The sequence below is a fragment of the Bufo bufo genome, chromosome 4 (assembly GCF_905171765.1).
Source record: "Bufo bufo chromosome 4, aBufBuf1.1, whole genome shotgun sequence".
NCBI lineage: Eukaryota > Metazoa > Chordata > Amphibia > Anura > Bufonidae > Bufo > Bufo bufo.
The window spans coordinates 457,670,317-457,692,011 of NC_053392.1; the positions used below are offsets into that span (position 1 = coordinate 457,670,317).

Below are 21,695 nucleotides of genomic sequence, written 5' to 3' on the forward strand. Positions count from 1 at the left end.
TATATATATATATAATGTAAATGAGGCAATTAAGGAGCCCACATCCTCCGAATCTCCTCCTTGCTCCCAGAGGTCACCAAGTTAGAGCGCCGTAATCTCGCGCATGCGTGAGTACGCGGCATTGCAGTGCTGGCATAGTGTTCCTTCCCTGTGCTGGCATCAGCTTCAGGGAATGAACTGCGCATGCGCTAGCTGCGAGATTACGGCGCTCTAACTTTGTGGCATCCGGGAGCAAGGAGGAGATTCGGAGGATGCGGGCGGTGCTGGGCTCCTTCATAGTGGGCGTGGCTGGGCTCCAGAAACATTAGTAACAGCCCCTTGGGCTCCTTACTTCCCTCATTTACATATACGATATATAAAATCGTTTTTTTGCCTAAATAAAAGCACTCACAGCTATGGGGAATGTATATTGCGGACGTGCTAGCGGCAATCTAGCAGCGCATGTCCGCAGCTCTATAGGCAAAATCCAGGTGACAGAATCCCTTTAATATCTTCATCAAAATTTTATATTTTAATGTGCAGCCCTTCTAGATTAGATGAAAGATCACTAATAAACATATTGAAAAGAATAGGGCCCAATACTGACCCCTGAGGTACCCCTCTAGTGACAGTGACCTAATCTAAGTATGTACCATTAATAACCACCCTTTGTTTGACAGGACCGATCCTCTCAAATCAGTGTTGAAACGGCGTTACACTTATTTACATTGAGATAATCCAGGAAAGAATCTCTTAGAATGCCTTTAAACAATTTACCCATCACAGATATTAGACTTGCTGACCTATAGTCTCTGACCCCCTATTTGAATACTGGCACCACAGAACCAGAACTCTTTCTATGGCTGGCTACCTTGCCAAGTAAGTAATCGAGGGAGAAGGGCCTTTGTAAGCAACCAAGAACCTAATGGTCACTCTGGCTGAGCTTCAAAGATCCTGTGTGCAGATATGAGAACCTTCCAGAAGGTCAACAATCACTGCAGCACTCCACGAATCTGGGCTTTATGGCAGAGTAGCCAAAAAAAGCCTCTCTTCTGTAAAAGAAACATGAAAGCCCACCTGGAGTAAAAAAAAAAAAAAAAGCACCTAAAGGAAACAAGATTCTCTGGACTGATGAAACCAAGATTCAACTTTTTTGCCTCAATTCTGCACATTATGTCTGGAGGAAATCAGGCATTGACTATTACTTAACCAATACCATCCCTACACCGAAGTATGGTGGTGGCACCATCATGCTGCGGATGTGTTTTTCTGCTGTTGGGACAGGGAGACTGGTTAGGGTCGATGGAAAGTTGAATGGAGCAAAGTACAAAGATAATCTTAATAAAGACCTAATCCTTAGTGCTCTGGACCTCAGACTAGGCCAAAGTTTCATCTTCCAACAACACAATGACCATAAGTACACAGCTAAGACAACCCAGGAGTGGCTTAGGGACAACTCTGTGAATGTCCTTAGTGGCCCAGCCAAAGCCCAGACTTAAACCCAATCCAACATCACTGGAGAGACCTGTAAGTGGCTGTCCATTGACGATCCCCATCCAACCTAACAGAGATTGAGAGGACCTGCAGAGATGAATAACAGAAAATGCCCAAATCCAGGTATGCAAGCCTTGCAGTATCATATCCAAGAAGACTGGCGGCTGTAATCACTGCCAAAGATGCGTTAACTAATTACTGACTAAAGGGTCTGAATACTTAGCTAAAAATTAGCAAAGATTTTGAACATTCTGTTTTCACTTTGTTATTATAGGGTACTTAATGCAGAATGATGGGAAAAAATAGATTTTTTTAAATTTATTTTAGCACAAGGACAAAAAAGTCAAAGGTTGTAAAGACTTTCTGAATGCATTGTTTGTCTATCTGTCTATCTATCTATCCCCACTGACAAATATGCACCCAGAGAGACATTTTGGATTGCTGTAAAACTCCCAGAGGTCACCAAGTTAGAGCGCCGTAATCTCGCGCATGCGTGAGTACGCGGCATTGCAGTGCTGGCATAGTGTTCCTTCCCTGTGCTGGCATCAGCTTCAGGGAATGAACTGCGCATGCGCTAGCTGCGAGATTACGGCGCTCTAACTTTGTGGCATCCGGGAGCAAGGAGGAGATTCGGAGGATGCGGGCGGTGCTGGGCTCCTTCATAGTGGGCGTGGCTGGGCTCCAGAAACATTAGTAACAGCCCCTTGGGCTCCTTACTTCCCTCATTTACATTTACATATACGATATATAAAATCGTTTTTTTGCCTAAATAAAAGCACTCACAGCTATGGGGAATGTATATTGCGGACGTGCTAGCGGCAATCTAGCAGCGCATGTCCGCAGCTCTATAGGCAAAATCCAGGTGACAGAATCCCTTTAATATCTTCATCAAAATTTTATATTTTAATGTGCAGCCCTTCTAGATTAGATGAAAGATCACTAATAAACATATTGAAAAGAATAGGGCCCAATACTGACCCCTGAGGTACCCCTCTAGTGACAGTGACCTAATCTAAGTATGTACCATTAATAACCACCCTTTGTTTGACAGGACCGATCCTCTCAAATCAGTGTTGAAACGGCGTTACACTTATTTACATTGAGATAATCCAGGAAAGAATCTCTTAGAATGCCTTTAAACAATTTACCCATCACAGATATTAGACTTGCTGACCTATAGTCTCTGACCCCCTATTTGAATACTGGCACCACAGAACCAGAACTCTTTCTATGGCTGGCTACCTTGCCAAGTAAGTAATCGAGGGAGAAGGGCCTTTGTAAGCAACCAAGAACCTAATGGTCACTCTGGCTGAGCTTCAAAGATCCTGTGTGCAGATATGAGAACCTTCCAGAAGGTCAACAATCACTGCAGCACTCCACGAATCTGGGCTTTATGGCAGAGTAGCCAAAAAAAGCCTCTCTTCTGTAAAAGAAACATGAAAGCCCACCTGGAGTAAAAAAAAAAAAAAAAGCACCTAAAGGAAACAAGATTCTCTGGACTGATGAAACCAAGATTCAACTTTTTTGCCTCAATTCTGCACATTATGTCTGGAGGAAATCAGGCATTGACTATTACTTAACCAATACCATCCCTACACCGAAGTATGGTGGTGGCACCATCATGCTGCGGATGTGTTTTTCTGCTGTTGGGACAGGGAGACTGGTTAGGGTCGATGGAAAGTTGAATGGAGCAAAGTACAAAGATAATCTTAATAAAGACCTAATCCTTAGTGCTCTGGACCTCAGACTAGGCCAAAGTTTCATCTTCCAACAACACAATGACCATAAGTACACAGCTAAGACAACCCAGGAGTGGCTTAGGGACAACTCTGTGAATGTCCTTAGTGGCCCAGCCAAAGCCCAGACTTAAACCCAATCCAACATCACTGGAGAGACCTGTAAGTGGCTGTCCATTGACGATCCCCATCCAACCTAACAGAGATTGAGAGGACCTGCAGAGATGAATAACAGAAAATGCCCAAATCCAGGTATGCAAGCCTTGCAGTATCATATCCAAGAAGACTGGCGGCTGTAATCACTGCCAAAGATGCGTTAACTAATTACTGACTAAAGGGTCTGAATACTTAGCTAAAAATTAGCAAAGATTTTGAACATTCTGTTTTCACTTTGTTATTATAGGGTACTTAATGCAGAATGATGGGAAAAAATAGATTTTTTTAAATTTATTTTAGCACAAGGACAAAAAAGTCAAAGGTTGTAAAGACTTTCTGAATGCATTGTTTGTCTATCTGTCTATCTATCTATCCCCACTGACAAATATGCACCCAGAGAGACATTTTGGATTGCTGTAAAACTCAGCATGCAGTCATTTCTCAGGCAGTTATTTAATTTATTACAGGGATCGTTGACTCCTAGACATGCCTTAATGATGTTCTTAAAGTCATTTTTCCCAGTTGATAGAATTTTAGAGGGGGTGCATCACTGAACTAAGAGAAGCAGAATAGTTGTTTAACCCTTTCATGACCAAGGGTCATTGATGCCCCAGTGTCCAGGTCAAAATTTACAAATCTGACATGCGTCACTTTATGTGGTAATTGCTTTGGAACACTTTTATTTATCCAAGCCATTCTGAGATTGTTTTCTCGTGACATATTGTACTTCATGATAGTCATAAATTTGAGTCAATATATTTCACCTTTATTTATGAAAAAGTACCAAATTTATAAAAAAAAAATGAAAAATTCACAATTTTCAAAATTTCTATTTCTCTGCTTCTAAAACAGAAAGTCATACCTAATAAAATATTTACTACTTAACATTTCCCATATGTCTACTTTATGTTGGCATCGTTTTGGAAATGCCATTTTATTTTTTTAGGACGTTAGAAGGCTTAGAAGTTTAGAAGCAATTCTTCAAATTTTTAAGAAAGTTTCCAAAACCCACTTTTTAAGAACCAGGTTCCGGTCTGAAGTCACTTTGTGGGGCTTACATAGTGGAAACCCCCCATAAATGACCCCATTGTGGAAACTACACCCCTCAAGTTACTCAAAACTGATTTTACAAACTTTGCTAACGCTTTAGGTGTTCCACAAGAATTCAAGGAAAATGGAGATGAAATTTCTAAATTTCACTTTTTTGGCAGACTTTCCATTTTATTAAATTTTTTTCTTTAACACATTGAGGGTTAAAAGCCAAACAAAACTCAACATTTATTACCCTGATTCTGCGGTTTACAGAAACACCCCACATGTGGTCGTAAACTGATGTAAGGGCGCAGAAGGAAAGGAACGCCGTATGGTTTTTGGAAGGCAGATTTTGCTAAACTGGTTTTAGATGCCATGTCCCATTTAAAGACCCCCTGATGCACCCATACAGTAGAAACTCCCAAAAAGTGACCCTATTTTGGAAACTAGGGGATAAGGTGCCAGTTTTATTGGTACTATTTTGGGGTACATATGATTTTTAATTTCTCTATATTAAGTTTTTTGTGAGGCAAGGTAAATGAAAAATGGCTGTTTTGGCACAGTTTCTTTTTTTTTTTTTTTTTTTACAAGATTCATCTGACAGGGTAGATCATGTGCTATTTTTATAGAGCAGGTTGTTATGGACGCAATGATATCAAATATGTCTGCTTTCTTTGTTTGTTTCAGTTTTACATAATAAAGCAATTTTGAAAAATAAATTATGTTTTTGTGTCTCCATTTTCTGAACGCCATATGTTTTTTATTTTTCTGCCGATCGTCTTGTGCAGGGGCTCGTTTTTTGCAGAAAGAGTTGAGGTTTTTATTGGTACCATTTTTGGGTACATAGGATTTTTTGATCATTCATTATTACACTTTATGGGGCAAGGTGACCAAAAAATTTGCTGCTTTGGAACAGTTTTTATTTATTTATTTTTACAGCGTTTATCTGAGGGGTTGGGTCATGTGACAGTTTTATAGAGCAGATCGTTACGGATGTGGCAATACCTAATATGTATACTTTTTCTTATTTATTTAAGTTTTACACAATAATAGCATTTCTGAAACCAAAAAAATGGTGTTTTAGTGTCTCCATAGTCTGAGAGCCATAGATTTTTAATTTTTTTGGTCGATTGTCTTAAATAGGGTATCATTTTTTGTGGTATGGGGTAACGGTTTGATTGGTACTATTTTGGGGGTCTTAAGCCTTTTTGATCGCTTGCTGTTGCACTTTTTGTGATGTAAGGTGACAAAAATGGCTTTTTTTACACTGTTTTTCTTAATTTTTTTATGGTGCTTATCGGACGGGGTCTATCATGTGATATATTTATAGAGACGGTTGTTACGGACGCGGTGATACCTAATATGTGTATTTTTTATTTTGTTTTCATTTTTTATAGGAAAAAGCAATTTCTTTTTTTAATTTTACATTTTTATTTATTTATTTATTTTTACTTTTATTATTTTCACTTTTTTTTTTTTTTTATCAAGTCTTTCTTGGATCTTGAAGATCCAGTGGGGCTGATGGCTGTACTATACTTTGCAATGCTCTTGCATTGCAAAGTGTAATACAATCAGATGCCCTGTAGGTGGCAACAGCGGATGCTTTTGGAAAGCGTCCGGTTGCCATGGCAACCATCGCAGCAGCCCCGATGGTGGAGAGAGGGAGCCCCCTCCCTCTATTAACCCCATGGATGCCGCTGCCGTGGCATCTATGGGGTTACAGCAGAGTGTCAGCATAGAGCTGACACTCTCTGCTGATGGCGGCGGCTCAGGAATGGAGCCGCCGCCATTACACACAGCAGGGGGACCGCACGCCATGGGGGCAGCGCTGGAAAGGGGGCAGCATTGAGGGGCCAGCATTGAGTGAGTCACGGCCAGCATTGAGGGGGCAGGAGGAATGTATGGGGCGGGGAGGGGGCGGACCGCAGGAGATAAGCAGCGGATAGATTCAGCGGCAGGCGGACACAAGGGGGGGCTTGAAGGGGCACACATGGGGGGCACAGATCGGGGAGGGGGGGCACGAGGACACATTACCTGATTTCAGGCTCTGATCTGCAGAGCGCAGATCAGGGCCTGAAACCGGCATTTTTTCACTGCCGTGATCCGATTGGTTAGTCTGCACAGACTAACCAATCGGATCGATTGTTGGCAAGGGGCCACTCTGATTGGTCCCTTGCCGGCATTACTGAACTGTATGCTGTCCGTGACAGCAGCAGGACAGGGGCAGAAGCTTTAATCCAAGCGCTTTGCAGCGCTTGGATTAAAGAGCTGGCTTGACGTCTATATACGTGGTAGCTGCACGGGATATGTGCAGCTATCACGTATATATACAGATTTCGGTCGGGAAGGGGTTAACAAACTGCCTTCTGTTCTGACCTAGCTGTTAGGTGTTCTGAGCAGTGGTTACATAAGGGCAAAAACATAGGACAAACAGGCTAAAGACAGAGGAGAGAGGATGGTTTGATCCACCAACAAGCACGAGCAGCTCCCACATTTCCTTGTCCACCATGGAGACACAGGTGGCATCTTCATTACACATCCCAGTCCTTGCCCATACCATTTCAGGTGCTTAGCAGAGGAAATTTGATAGCACAGTGCCAATTACTTTTTCTGCCATTGCCAGCCAGACACTGTCGTATTCGTTTGCAGTTGTAGCGTGAAAGAGAAACCTGCTTTTGTCTTTAGCAGCGCTGTCCAACCACAGCACAGAGCTCAGAGCCAGGGAGTTGTTTTTTCTCCCTGGCTCTGAGCTGCGATTGGACAGCGCTGCTGTCAGGGAGAAGGGGAGACACTGGCGTCTCCTCCTCCTTGCACCGAATGTTGATACTCCTACTTGCACCGAATGTTGAGAAATTACCGGGGGCCACAGCAGACGAACGGAGTAGCGCCCAGGAATAATAGTAACTTTCCTCAGGTTCCCTGGGCGCCGCTCTATGCAGCCTGCTACTAAGTTCATATTCTTTGGACCCATGAAAGGTCCTCTTTAATATGTGCCACTAACGCATGTGTCTTCACTCCAGTGTCCACCTGTGATGTGATACGCATATAAATAGAGATGTCATTGTGTACATACATGACGTGTATATCTGTATATATCGTGTGTACTGGGCTCCGGTAGACTGATGGTTTACATTGATGATGTTTTCATCTGCGTCGACCTTTATGACAGACAGCCCACTACTGACTGCTAACATAACCCCTGGCTATTTCACTAGTCCTTCAGGTAATGACTGCAGTCATTGTCCACTGGGGTGATTTATAGGGGTAGGAGAACTTCATATTTGAAGTCAGCTTCCTCATGTACTGCTATTTTGGGGGTGGAGAGTGACATCACCACAGAATGACCCCCCCCCCCCCCCCCAATATCAGTTGTCACTTCTAGCCCATGTGGAGCCCTGTCCTCTTCTTTAAAATCTCCCAAAGAAGACTTCCTCCACGAATTATCCTAATAGGATTTTACCCCAGTTAGATGGATCATAAGAGGCTTCACTACACTACCACACACCGCCCCATACAGTATAATGTCTCCTTGTGGCCCACCACCCCATACATTAAAACGTCTCCTTGTGGCTGCCCCATACAGTATAACGTCTCCTTGTGGCTGCCCCATACAGTATAATGTCTTCTTGTGGCTGCCCCATACAGTGTAACGTCTTCTTGTGGCCCCCATACAGTATAATGTCTCCTTGTGGCTGCCCCATACAGTATAATGTCTCCTTGTGGCTGCCCCATACAGTGTAACGTCTCCTTGTGGCTGCCCCATACAGTATAATGTCTCCTTATGGCTGCCCCATACAGTGTAACGTCTCCTTGTGGCTGCCCCATACAGTATAATGTCTCCTTTTGGCTCTAAGTGTATTTTTCTGCTAAATGGGTATTTATTGCGATATATATAGTTATCGTGATAAATTTCTTAATATCGTTATCGTGGGAATATTTTTGATATCGCCCAACCCTAGTCCAGGGAGGTCCGAGAACACATCCGTGTTCCGACTTACGGACTCCCTGGCCTCCTGAGTCTGTTCAGAGGAGAGGCTATCAGCAATTTTTACTGTGGCAGCCGCTTCTCTTGCATCAGACAGAGGGGCCGGTACCTCTTCTCCAAGAAAACCCGGCCGTGGGCTGTCTTCTGTACAGGTTTCCCAATCTTTCCACGGTTTGAGTAAATTCACATGATAAACCTGCTCCGGCTTTCGCCGCCCTGGCTGGTGTACCTTGTAGTTTACATCTCCAATTTTCTCGAGTATCTCGTAGGGCCCCTGCCACCTAGCCAGGAACTTACTGTCCATGGTCCGAACCAGAACCTAAACCTGATCACCCGGGTTAAACATCCGGACCCGAGCCTGCCGATTATAGACTCGACTCTGGCAACACTGTCTCTATCCGATCTTGCATCTGGGTAACGTACTCAATGACACTTTAATGTGGAGTGGGTTGTTGTTACTACGCCTCTTTGGCCACGTCCAAGAGACCGCGAGGGTGTCTGCCATATAGCAGTTCGAAGGGTGAGAACCCAGTAGAGGCCTGGGGTACTTCTCGCACTGCAAACATGAGATAGGGCAGAAGAAGGTCCCAGTCCTTCCCATCTTTAGACACTACCTTTTTCAACATATTTTTTAATATTTGGTTGAACCGTTCTACCAGACCGTCCGTTTGCGGATGGTAAATGGACGTCCGTAGTTGATTTATGTGCAGCAACTTACAGAGTTCCCTCATCACCTTGGACATAAAAGTGGTCCCTTGGTCGGTCAGAGCCTCTTTAGGCAGTCCTACTCGGGAAAACATCTCCATTAACTCCTTAGCTATGAGTTTGGCCGAGGTATGTCGCAGTGGCACCGCCTCCGGGTACCGAGTGGCGTAGTCTAGAATGACTAAGATGTGTTGATGCCCTCTGGTGGACTTCGGTACTGGGCTTATGAGGTCCATAGCTATTCGGTCAAAGGGTACTTCGATAATCGGGAGAGGTACTAGGTGACTACAGAAATTTGGAAATGTGGCTGGGGGCAAGTTATCTGGCAGGTTGGGCAAGACTTACAAAACTCTTCCACTTCTTTGAATATGCTGGGCCAGTAAAACCACTGTAGAATATGATCCTGAGTTTTATGCAGCCCCAGGTGACCCCCGAGAACATGTTGGTGGGCTAGTGTCACGGTCCCTCCCGTGACCGAGGTGAGAAGATCGGATAGACTTGCTGCACGTGAGGCTATCTGACAGGTCTCTCTGTTTTCCTCCTTGTATGTTGTTGTTTGGCAGGATCTCAACTTTCCTCAGGTTCTGCTTGTTATCAGTGATGAGGCTCTATTTAGGTCCGCCTCACACTGCTGACCATGCGGTTTATATTTCCTCTTGGAGATGCTAGAGCTTGTTTGTCTTGGATCTCCTGCTTCTCCATTCATCTCAAAGCTAAGTACAAGTTGCTTTTTCTGTTTGTTGTTCTCTGGTGTGTTTTAGTTCTAGGCCTCAGGGAGATGCAGGTTTCTTCATCTGGGAAGGAACCAGCTGTCTCGTCTCCTGATACCTATTCTAGGGCTTGTCAGTTGTTAGCAGGGCATAGGTATCCGGCGTATGAGCATTTCCACCATCAGGATCTGCTCATACTGGCAGGTGTTAGGTAAAGGCCTAGGGATTACTAGAAGGTCACCATCCCTCTTCCTTAGCTTTTGAGGCCTAGACAGTTGTCTATTTCTTTTGTGTGTATCTGGTGTTTTCCCCTTCCCCCTAGAGTAGAAACTCCAAAAAAGTGGCCCCATTTTAGAAACTACGGGATAGGGTGGCAGTATTGTTGGTACTATTTTAGGGTACATATGATTTTTGGTTGCTCTATATTACACTTTTTGTGAGGCAAGATAACAAGAAATAGCTGTTTTGGCACCGTTTTTATTTTTTGTTATTTACAACATTCATCTGACAGGTTAGATCATGTGATATTTTTATAGACCAGTTTGTCATGGATGCGGCGATACCTAATATGTATACTTTTTTTTAATTTATGTAAGTTTTACACAATGATTTCATTTTTGAAGCAAAAAAAATCATGTTTTAGTGTTTTCATAGTCTGAGAGCCATAATTTTTTCAGTTTTTGGGCGATTACCTTGGGTAGGGTATGATTTTTGCGGGATGAGATGACGGTTTTATTGGCACTATTTTGGGGTGCGTGTGACTTTTTGATCGCTTGCTATTACACTTTTTGTGATGTAAGGTGACAAAAAATGGTTTATTTAGCACAGTTTTTGTATTTTAAATTTTTTACGATGTTCATCTGAGGGGTTAGGTCATGTGATATTTTTAGAGAGCCGGTTGATACGGACGCGGCGATACCTAATATGTATACATTTTTCTTTATTTATGTAAGTTTTACACAATGATTTCATTTTTGAAGCAAAAAAAATCATGTTTTAGTGTTTCCATATTCTGAGAGCCATAGTTTTTTCAGTTTTTGGGCGATTATCTTAGGTAGGGTCTCATTTTTTGCGGGATGAGATGACGGTTTAATTGGCACTATTTTGGGGTGCATATGACTTTTTGATTGCTTGCTATTACACTTTTTGTGATGTAAGGTGATAATTTTTTTTTTATTTAGCACAGTTTTTATTTTTTACGGTGTTCATCTGAGAGGTTAGGTCATGTGATATTGTTATAGAGCCGGTCGATACGAACGCGGTGATACCAAATATGTATACTTTTTTTTTATTTATGTAAGTTTTACACAATAACAGCTCCATATTCTGAGCCATAGTTTTTTTTAATTTTTTGGGCGATTGTCTCAGGTAGGGGCTCATTTTTTGCGGGATGAGGTGACGGTTAGATTGGTACTATTTTGGTGGGCAAACGCCTTTTTGATCGCTTGCTGTTGTACTTTTTGTGATGTAAGGTGACAAAAAAATGGTTTATTTAGCACAGTTTTTATTTTTTATTTTTTACGGTGTTCATCTGAGGGGTTAGGTCATGTGATATGTTTATAGAGCTGGTCGATATGGATGCGGCGATACCTATTTTTTACCAATTTTTTTTTAACTTTATTTGGGGAAAATGACGTTTTTGTTTATTTTTACTTAAAATTTAATTTTTGGGGGGGAAACCTTTATTTTTTAAACTTTTTTTTTTCACTTTATTTTTTGTCCCACTTTGGGACTTGAACTTTTGGGGGTATATTCCTTTACAATGCATTCCAATACTTCTGTATTGGAATGCATTGGCTGTATGAGTAATACTGTGTGTATTACTCATACAGCTTCCGGGGCCTGTGAGATCCAGGGGGCTGGATCTCACAGGCTCTTCACCGGAAGGCAGCGCAGATGCCTCAGGAAGGCATCGTGCTGCCTTCCATGCCATCGGGTCTCCCCCACAGCCCCATGGGGACCCGATGGCACTGCTGCCGCCGCCGCCCGCACCATAAAAAAACGCAAACCGCAGGTCTAAATTGACCTGCGGTTTGCGGCGATCCGACACGTGTCCGTAAGGGGTTAAGAATGTCTTACTGCGTCCCACCTCAGCAGCGATGGCGCGCTGTGAGAGACCCTGCTTATGCAGTTCAACAACCCGACCACGTTCAAAAAGGGAGAGTCTTTTTGCCTTTGCCATCACAACGTGTGACTACCTGACAGAAAATGACAATGAATCCACATCTTTGCACAGATTTGGCCTTTTAAAGGCATGTGGTCCTAAAATTTGGATCAGCTGAAAAACAGCCTGTTTCAGTTTAATCGTTATTTTCAATAAATTGAATGCTCAAAAAATGTTTTGTCTCACTCTCCTTTCTTCTTGTTGCATGTTGAAGCTCTACTTGGAACCTTGTTAAAGGGATTCTGTCATCAGCATTTAGGCCTATAACCTAAACATATGGCGAGGTCCCTACTAATACACTGAATCCTAAAGTGACCTTATCAAATGCATCTGTGGCTCTATAATCATATAAAACAGGTTTATATAACCTGTCACTCATGTCAAAATGTGTCCAAGGGGACGTCTCATGATGCAGGGTGCCTGGCTGCAGTCATCTCGTTTTGGTGCCCAGCGCCGCCTTCTGAATTGAAATCGCCGCCCTCCCTTTCATTAGAGCCGCCTACCTCAGTTCATCACGCCCCTCTCTAAAAAAAAAAACTTAAGTCCTGTCACGTTTACAGGCATGAATTCGATACGTCTGCCACGTCTACCGACATGTTTAAGTCCTGTCGTGACTACAGGCATCAATTTGATACGTCTGTCACGTCTACAGACACGTTTAAGTCCTGTCACGTCTACAAGCATCAACTCAATACGTCTGTCACGTCTACAGACACGTTAAGTCCTGTCACGACCACAGGATACGGTCCTACACTGTATGCCTCGTCCACTCTCATGTCTCAGTCTACACTCGTTCGGGGCTTGCAAGGCTACTTAGGTCACATCCTATTCTGCTATGTACACATCTTCCCATATTCAGTCACTTCGGTGAAGGGGTGCTCCGCATGCTGGTCGGCATCTCGTGTGCTGGTACGGCGGTTCTTGGCACATCGGTGGTTCGTGATACTGGTGAATGGCACAAACTGCTGTTGGGTATTCATCTTCTGCATTAATCATGTTGTGTTTTAGTAGGATGTCTCAATGGGCGATACATCATCATCCCGTGGGAGCGTGGTGTCACATTCCGCAAGAGACTCCACACCATCATTAAGGTCATGGACTGTGCCCAAATTGATGGCAGAGTTATCCAAAAGAGGCATTCCATTTCCAGCTTCTGCAAGGAAGGCGGAACTGTTTCGTCTTCTGTCTTCAGTTCCGGAGGTCCAAAATCCGGAGGTGGTGTCCATGGACACTATTCAGACCTCGCTTACGCAACTGCACGGCGTCATCAATGTTGAACTTTCAGGCCAGGCTAGAATCGGTCGAGGCAGGCGATACAGCTGCCCGTTTGGTGTGCCAATGTCCGGCAGGTTCTTCTAGCCTCCAGGCTAGTGTTGCTGGTGGGTCAGGTTCTGTACCCCCTATCGCACCGTTCCACTTCGTTCCAGCCAACATTCGACAGGAAATAATTGACGGCAAGGATGTGAACTTAGCGTCCTTACTCATAACAGCTCATGAGGTGCCAGACAACAAGACCATAGTCTGTGGGGAGGTCTCGGTGGTCCTCAAATCTAAGGATGTGAGGTTGAATAGAAACTCAGCATACCAGAGTTTATCTTAGCCTTTAGTCTGTACAGGGATGTTGTCTTATCCTGTTAGGGTCCCATCCACATGCAGACTGGGTACAGTATGTTATCAATGGTCTTTCCGCAGGTTACCATACAGGGCTATTGGCTCTTCTCTTTTGCAGGTCTCTCCACAAGCAGACCGCGTACCATCACCAGTGCCCAGGCTCGACCAGCTAGTGATGGACTAACGGTCCATCTCGCCACCGCCAGGTCCCTTATGACTAAAGCCATGTCCTGTAACACCCTGAGGATATATAAGAAGGCATGGACCTCGTTCTGTAATTTTAAGAGAACCCATTCTTTGGCAGGAGTGGGCAACATCTCTAATCTACTGGCCTTTGCCACATTTTTGCCACTCTCACCACAAGCTGTCATTTAGCACTATTAATTATACCCGGCTGGGATTCAACATCATTTGTATCTACGGCATCCTAATCAACCCTCCTTGTTTTCAGCCCATCCAATTAGAATGCTACTGAAGGGTATACAGAAGGGGTCTGCTGTGGCCCGCCCTACACGACAGCCATTAACAGGGTCAATGTTCAGATTGCTTTCAGATAAACTACGCAAAACCCCTTCAGTAAGCACACTAGTTTATTGATCAAGACAACCATGTACCTAGCCTTCTATGGCTTCCTCAGACCAGGCGAGTTCACCTGCGCCACAACATGCAAGAGCTAACTGAGGAAGGATCAGCTGTCATGGGATGGGTCATGCTAAGTTCTTACTTGAACGTCCACAAAAACGGCCCGAGCGGGTCAGCTCACAGAGGTTAGATACTTCCCCACTGGTAATAAGTGGTGCCCAATTATGGCAGTGCAGGAATGGACGCGCTTTACCGAAGCAACCCCAGGGGATGCTCTTCTGCTAAAGCTGGGTTTTGCGCCTTTGAGTTGTCAGAACTTTCTCATATTCATCCGAATATTATTGAGGAATGTTGGGGTCAGTCCCAGTTCCATCACAGGGCATTCCTTTCGCATTGGTGCGGCTTCGCCGCCTCCAAGCACAACGTCTCAGTGCATGTTATTAAGAAGTTGAGCAGATGGCAGTCGGCTTGTTATGCACGATATATACCAAATCCGCAGTGTGAAATGTTTAATGCTTTCAGGAATCTGGTATTGTAATTTTGTTAATAACACTATTGCCCTGAGCTATGTTTGTTATTTTTGGCCCCTTTAGCCTACCCTCCGTACAGCAGTCTCGGCATACCCCTTCTGCTTAGCATAGTAGGTAGGTAGGTAGGCGTACTTATCTTGAGCCGACCCGAATACAAGTTATAGGCAAATGGCTTATAAGCTGCAGCCTCCTCCTCACCTTACTGGCGGCTCGTTTCTGCCCCACCCTACTAAGTCCCCTTTTATTTTAACTACTCAATGGGATGGGCCCCTTTAGCCTACCCTCCGTACAGCAGTCTCGGCATACCCCCACTGCTTAGCATAGTAGGTAGATAGGTAGGTAGGCGTACTTATCTTGAGCTGACCCGAATACAAATATATATATATATATACATAAATTGTGGAATGTTGTTAGAGATGCTGTCACACTGTTAGTGAAAAAGGTTTGCTTGGATTTCGTCACTAGCCATAAAAAGGGATTTTGAACAAAAAAGCACCATCTAAGCAAGAATAGGATACCAAATAACAGCTGCAGGGATCGGTTCAATGCCCTTCTTCACATATGCTGAGGTGAAAGGAAAATTCTGCAGTGTCTGCTTTTTCTTCTTATGTTGTATGTCCATGATAAAATCAACGCAAAAGCACATCAATGATACATTTAGCACATGGTCTGCTGAGGTGGCTTCATTACAATTCATGAATTTATGTCCAGATATAATCAGATTTACTTGACAGCTATGGCTCTGACAAATTTTATCTAGTACCGGTGTAGCATGGGTATTACTGCCTCAAATTTATAGGCCATAAAAAATTTAGGGAAGGCTTCTTAATGTTTAAAGGCGTAAAACACACTCAGATTGAAAATTAATGAGCTGTGATTTAAAGCTTAGGAGAAAGCCTGAGTTTCCATTTTCTACCATGCAAAGAGATTTGCTGAATTAGTAACAACATACTGTAGTGGGAGATGAAATAACCAATATATTAATGTTGAATTTCCAAATGTGCAAATGTTTGTGTAAGACGCTGTACAGTACAGTGGACAAAAATTCCTGAAACATATTGCAGCTTGCACTGTGTGAGGGGTGATCTATAAATGGGATTGAAGTATCATGTAATGTGCACAGTCGAAGCCTTCTAAGGCTGGCAATACATATTAGACAGCTGTTGGCTAAGCACTCAACAGCTATTTCTCCTAGCCCCTTACCTACATATGAAAGCATGCTTGTGCCAGTGTTTTACGAAGTGACAGTGGAAAAAGCCACTGTTGTGTCTTCGGGCAGTGGATTATCTCCCTAACCACAAAAGGATTGGCCAACTGAAATCCAACTGCCCGATCCTTTTCATCCCAGACACGTTCTGACAGGAAACAGCTAGGAGGCCCCTGTACAATTTCGATTGTTTGCTGGTTTGCTGCAGTATACACTGTGTGGGTTTCTTCTAGTTTTACAAGTTATATTTTCTACAGTGTATACGATGGTTTGATGGTGCTGGAGGGTCTACTACTTGCTATTGAAAAGAATACAACCTTTTAAAGTTACTATAAATTTTTGTCTCATGAAAGATGTTCTGCAGCTTCCAAACCAGCATCTGGATCCAAATACTTTTGTAATTGCATGTACTGTAATGCATCTCAATATCGCCATCTGCTGTTTGTTATTTTTCTTATTTCTCTGTCCACCTCACTGAGGGGGACGCACACGCTCAGTTCCATCCTTGGACGGCCTCCTGAGCTGTAATAGGAAGAAAGCTCCAACAGAAATAACACACCTGAGAAAAAACACATCCCCTGGCAGCCAGCTTGCTATAAATCTAGCAGAGCAATGAATGAGGAGTTCTCTGGATCCATGTGAGGTACAGGGCTGGTTCTAACTTTGTTAGAAAGAGGTTGTTATGTACTATATGATGTCTGATTTTCATTTTTTTTATGGTAATCATAGGATAACCCCTTAAATCTCTTACACCTAATTGCACGTAACCGATTATGAACAGTGTTCGGCCCAACCACACAACTGTCCCGTCTCTATGTCTGACCAGAAAGCAGATATGCTGGGTAAAACCTGAACAGGTATAAAAGACAATAAACCATCACCTACCTGTGAAGCATCTTGGGGAAACACAGCATCAAAGGCAAACATTTTTGGTGGTATCTGAGTTCCTCTCTTCTGGAATACATTCTGCCCTCCACAAGATAATGGATCATACAATGTAATCTGTTTCTTCCTTGGATCAGCTTTCAAGAAAGAGCTGGAATCAGTTGACTCTCCCACTAGTGTTGAACAAATACGCACCATGACCTTTACCTGTGATACAAGATAAGGGCGTGATTATTAAATGTATTTGGTCACATAGGAAAATTGTACACATATATTAGAAAGGTGTCTATACACATAAATGCAAATTCCAAAATAACTGATCGTTTATTCTCAATGGAGATAAGCTGCCACCAGAGGTGTCTGGCATCAGCTTAGGGTCCTTTAATATGGCCAGATATTCTGCCTGGTATTGAGCACCAATCAACCATAACAGCATGTCGGCCGGTGTGCAGAACCTGCACTTATATTAAGCAATTATCTTTATTACAGGGGGTGAACGACTGGTAATACAATTTTTCATCCACATACAGTTTTCTTCTGCCGGAAGCACAGGTCCTGTTTATATGGGGAAATGTTCTGCTGACAAATAATAAAGCCACTCGACAAATGAGCTCATTTGATGGGTGATTGGCAGCATGGGTACAGAGGATAATGAACGGTAACGATCAAGCGTGCATATGTATGGGGTAGCTGTAAGGAACAGTTGTTGGCTGAATGTTTGTTTACCCAACAGTTAAGGTGGATTTAGACTGCCCGATTTACAGACAGATTATCGGAAACAAACGTTCCTGAGAATGCCTGTTCCCGACACAATGAACGAGTAAAATGCTCGTTAACCGGGTGACCATGTCTTTTGTGCAGGCACATGGACAGCAGATCGTGCTGGCTAAACAGTGATCTGCTGCCCAGAAACAAAGATTCTGTATGGGGATGAGGGATTGGAATAGCGATCCCTAGTCCTCATACTGTGAAGGAGATCGCTGCATGCAAATGCAGTGGTCTCCTTCACTTAATGAGCAGCTGACTGTCGGGAAGGAACGCTTTCTTTCCGACTGTCAGCTGTAACATCGTGCAGTGTAAACCCGCCTTTAGTGAAGGTATGTGATCACCTTTACAGTAAGAACTTAATACATAAGAATGTGCAAAAACTTTGTCTTTACACCAATGCAGCAAACATTGATATTTCAAATTATATAATGGGACAATGTATTTCAATACAAAATGGAAAATCCAATGTAGAATGAACAAAATAGACTGTCACTGATTTCCTGCATGTCACAAATGATATCCTAAAAAAAAAAAAGGTGAAATATATATTTCATGACAGCCACTTAGCTTGTCTGCTGTGAAAATATTCATCTATAAACATTCCTCCCCAAGAGAAGATATAGGGTAGATTTACTGGCGGGGGGAGGGCAGATGAAGACAAAGTATATATTGATTCTCCTACTGGAGTGTGCAACTTCCCACTGATTTGAATTAGCAGTCTTTGGGCTATAACAGCATTATCAACCCTTAATAATCAACTCCCACGGAGATGCTTAGCAGTGGTCACCATCCCTGCGCTCTGCTATTCCAGCTGTGCTTGTGGATTAAGAAACTCAGCCTTCAAGTCAGCATTCATGTGATTAGCACATTTTAAAATTCCTTTTAGTGAAGTCCTAAGGCAGGTACTGGAAGAGATTTTAAAACACTTAAGAACATGGGTAAAACTTGTAACATATTTATACTGCTTAGAGAAGTTTTGTGCTTGATATTTGACATTCACCTACATAAAATAGACCCAAAAATCAGGAAGGCACATGATGTTTTCTTTAGTTCTTCTAGGAAATTACTAAGATCCATAAATGAAATGTCCCATTTTCCCAGTTGCGGTTTTGACAAACCATATTAACAATGTAGGGACCAAGTGCCTATGACAGGCAGAGCTGGCTGCCTTTTATATTCGACCTGCGATGTTGCCTGATCACTACATCGGGGATCTGTGATATTCCCTATAATGTTGTATTGCACCCAATGCTTACACTGCCTTTTCTAACCTTGAGGCTACGAGTATATAAGTGCCAGGTTATTGATAAAATGCTGGATAAAAGTCTTTTATAGTAAAGCATTTTCTACAAACACAACAAACCTTTTTTGTGTTACAGCAATATTGTAATAAACTCTTTTTCTATTACCAGTTTAGTCATGCAAGCCAAAGTGAAAAGAAAAATACCATAACTTGGACCCTATTTTTTTGTGGAAATAAAATACTGAAAAAGACATGATTTTCTATAGTGTTTTCTATAGGTCATAAGTATCTGATCGATTGGAGTCCGACACCCGGGACCCCGCCGCTCAGCTGTTTGAAAAGGCACTGGTGCTCCTGTGAGCGCTGCAGCCTTCTCTGTGCTTCCTGTGCTCAGCCCCATAGAAGTGAATGAGGCTGAGCGCGATACCAAGCACAGCTCTATACTTGTACGGCGCTGTGCTCGGAAGGTTGCAAGAAGGCCCAGGTGCTCACAGGAGCACCAGTGCCTTTTCAAATAGCTGATCAGTGGGGTTCCCAGGTGTCGGACCTCCACTGATCAGATACTGGTGACATATCCAGAGGATAGGTCTTCAGCATCAAAATCCTGATAATGCATAATACATGCACTTGTCTATTAGTAATGGCCCTACACCAGTAATGTCCAATATAATTACTATGGGGGAAGCCCTGCTACTTTTCCATCTTCCTGGGGAACCCAAACAAATATCTAATGTTTAAGGTGGCTATACACCTTAGATATCTGTCGGCCAATAGCTATTCCTCCTGAACCCATTTTACACATATATCCTCTGCTTGGCCATGTGTGAATTATTCTCTATAGGGAGGGGGCGGGGGGTAAACTGCTCTTAGACATGTCTAGAGGCAGCTTAGTGAGAACAAAAGATTGCACGTGCTGAAATCCAACATGCCAATCCTTCTTTTCCCCCATCTGCCATCAGAAAAGAGTCGTAAAACATTCATTCATATTAGATGGTTGATCAGTCCTGCTGAAGTCAGCAGGTTCAGCCCCCTAAACCCCCTCAAAACCCTGACTAGGAAACACTACCTTTTTTTTGTACACATAATCCTACTGGCCTTGACAAGTTAACACCTTTTTTTCTATCGTTCCCTTTACCCCGTCTGTATATCTTCCGCCAAAACAATACTTCTTGGCCTGAGTCTGGATGTTTCTAGAGGTTCCTCAGCCCTGTGCTCTGCCTTGTGAATGAGGTCTACAGCGTCTACAAGTGCTGACTGGCAACCCCAGAGGCATGCAGGGGAAGAGATAATCATTTGCTCCCAGTGATGATATATTCTTGGAAGTAGCTAAATGAATTTATCGTGCAGTAATCATTCAGTGCAGGCATGATGAAAAGCAAAGAAATTGGTTTGCAGAGACTAAGTCATTATCAGAGAGCTGTGGAGAGAAACAAGCAGGTTATTACAGGAGGGGAGAAAGTGAAGAAATACATTCTGAGAGAAGGCCCGCTAGAAGATGCAATCTCCTATTGCGATTAGGAATGGCTTAGATGGCACCACTCTAACTGTAAACGTCACATGTGCACAGATCATCATGACTTCTGCCATGGGTCAGTGCCTGCGATACGGTACACCGCCAGCACTTGTTTCCCACAGCATCAAATTGGATTAGATTAGAAGGTATGGCACTTCTTATCAGTTTTTTTATATAGTCATCTAATTTCTCCATTTATTAAGAACAAATAGAAAGGATAACTGCTTCCTTCTATCCAATATATAAAAAATATACATACAGGCTCTTGAGTATACAGGCCTACTTTTCATATCATCCTGTATTCTACCCAATATACTCCTATCAAAGATGGATGGATAGATGGATAGTCAATGGTTTGATAGATAAGGATTTCTACCCTGACAGAGATCATTTCATTTGGGCCTTGCTAGGGTATGTTTGCATATAGCAGATCAGTCACAGACATTTCTGACACTTTGAGATACTTTCATACAGAAATTTCTGCAATAAAAGATGCTCTAGAATTCTTATCTTATGGGGAATATGAGCAGTTACTAAAACAGACATATTGGGAGTGGTGACAGGTTACACTTCTGGTAGTGTGTACATAGTATACTGATGTTGGTCTCCTGAAGAAAATAGTTGAAAAAAAATCAAAATTTTTAATAATTTATATCTGACTTTAAAGGAGTTGTCTGGGCCCTGAAAAACTGTGAGTAAAAAAACCCCAAAAACACTCCCCTGCTCAACCCAGGTTTCCAGACCTGTCTGGTCGGAAGTGTGATGTGCCAACCTCCTGCACATGTCGCTACTTAGACCACTGACTGGCTGGTAGCAGTGATGTGTGGGTAATAGGCACGTCGCACTTTCAGACAGGTGGGGACTGGAAGCATCAGGGACAGAGACATGCTGCATGAAAGGGAACGAGAAGAGCAGGTAAGTAGTTTTTTTTTTTTTTTACCCGCACATCATGACCAGCCATCCCCTATATTTTTTCCAGCTTGGATGACTAAAGCTACTTTCACAGTTGCGTTTGGTGCGGATCCGTCATGGATCTGCACAATGGATCCGTCCAGATAATACGACCGTCCGTTCAGGACGGATCCGTTTGTATTATCTTTAACATAGCCAAGACGGATCCGTCATGAACTCCATTGAAAGTCAATGGAGGACGGATCCGTTTTCTATTGTGCCAGATTGTGTCATAGAAAACGGATCCATTCTGACACACAATGTAAGTCAATGGGGACGGATCCGTTTTCTATGACACAATCTGGCACAATAGAAAACTGATCCGTCCTCCATATGACTTTCATTGGAGTTCAGGACGGATCCGTCTTGGCTATGTTAAAGATAATACAAACTGATCCGTCCTGAACGGATGCAGACATTTGTATTATCTGAATGGATCTGCAA

General features: G+C 43.0%; 1 protein-coding gene across 1 annotated transcript in view; it reads right to left on the reverse strand.

Annotated features, from left to right (window-relative positions):
- The window catches only part of KIF26B (kinesin family member 26B), a 390,270-nt gene that overhangs the window by 56,113 nt on the left and 312,462 nt on the right, over positions 1-21,695 (reverse strand). The window contains exon 6 of the mRNA XM_040429447.1: positions 16,777-16,983. Coding sequence (XP_040285381.1) covers positions 16,777-16,983 — 207 coding nt within the window. The remainder of the gene's footprint in view (positions 1-16,776; positions 16,984-21,695) is intronic.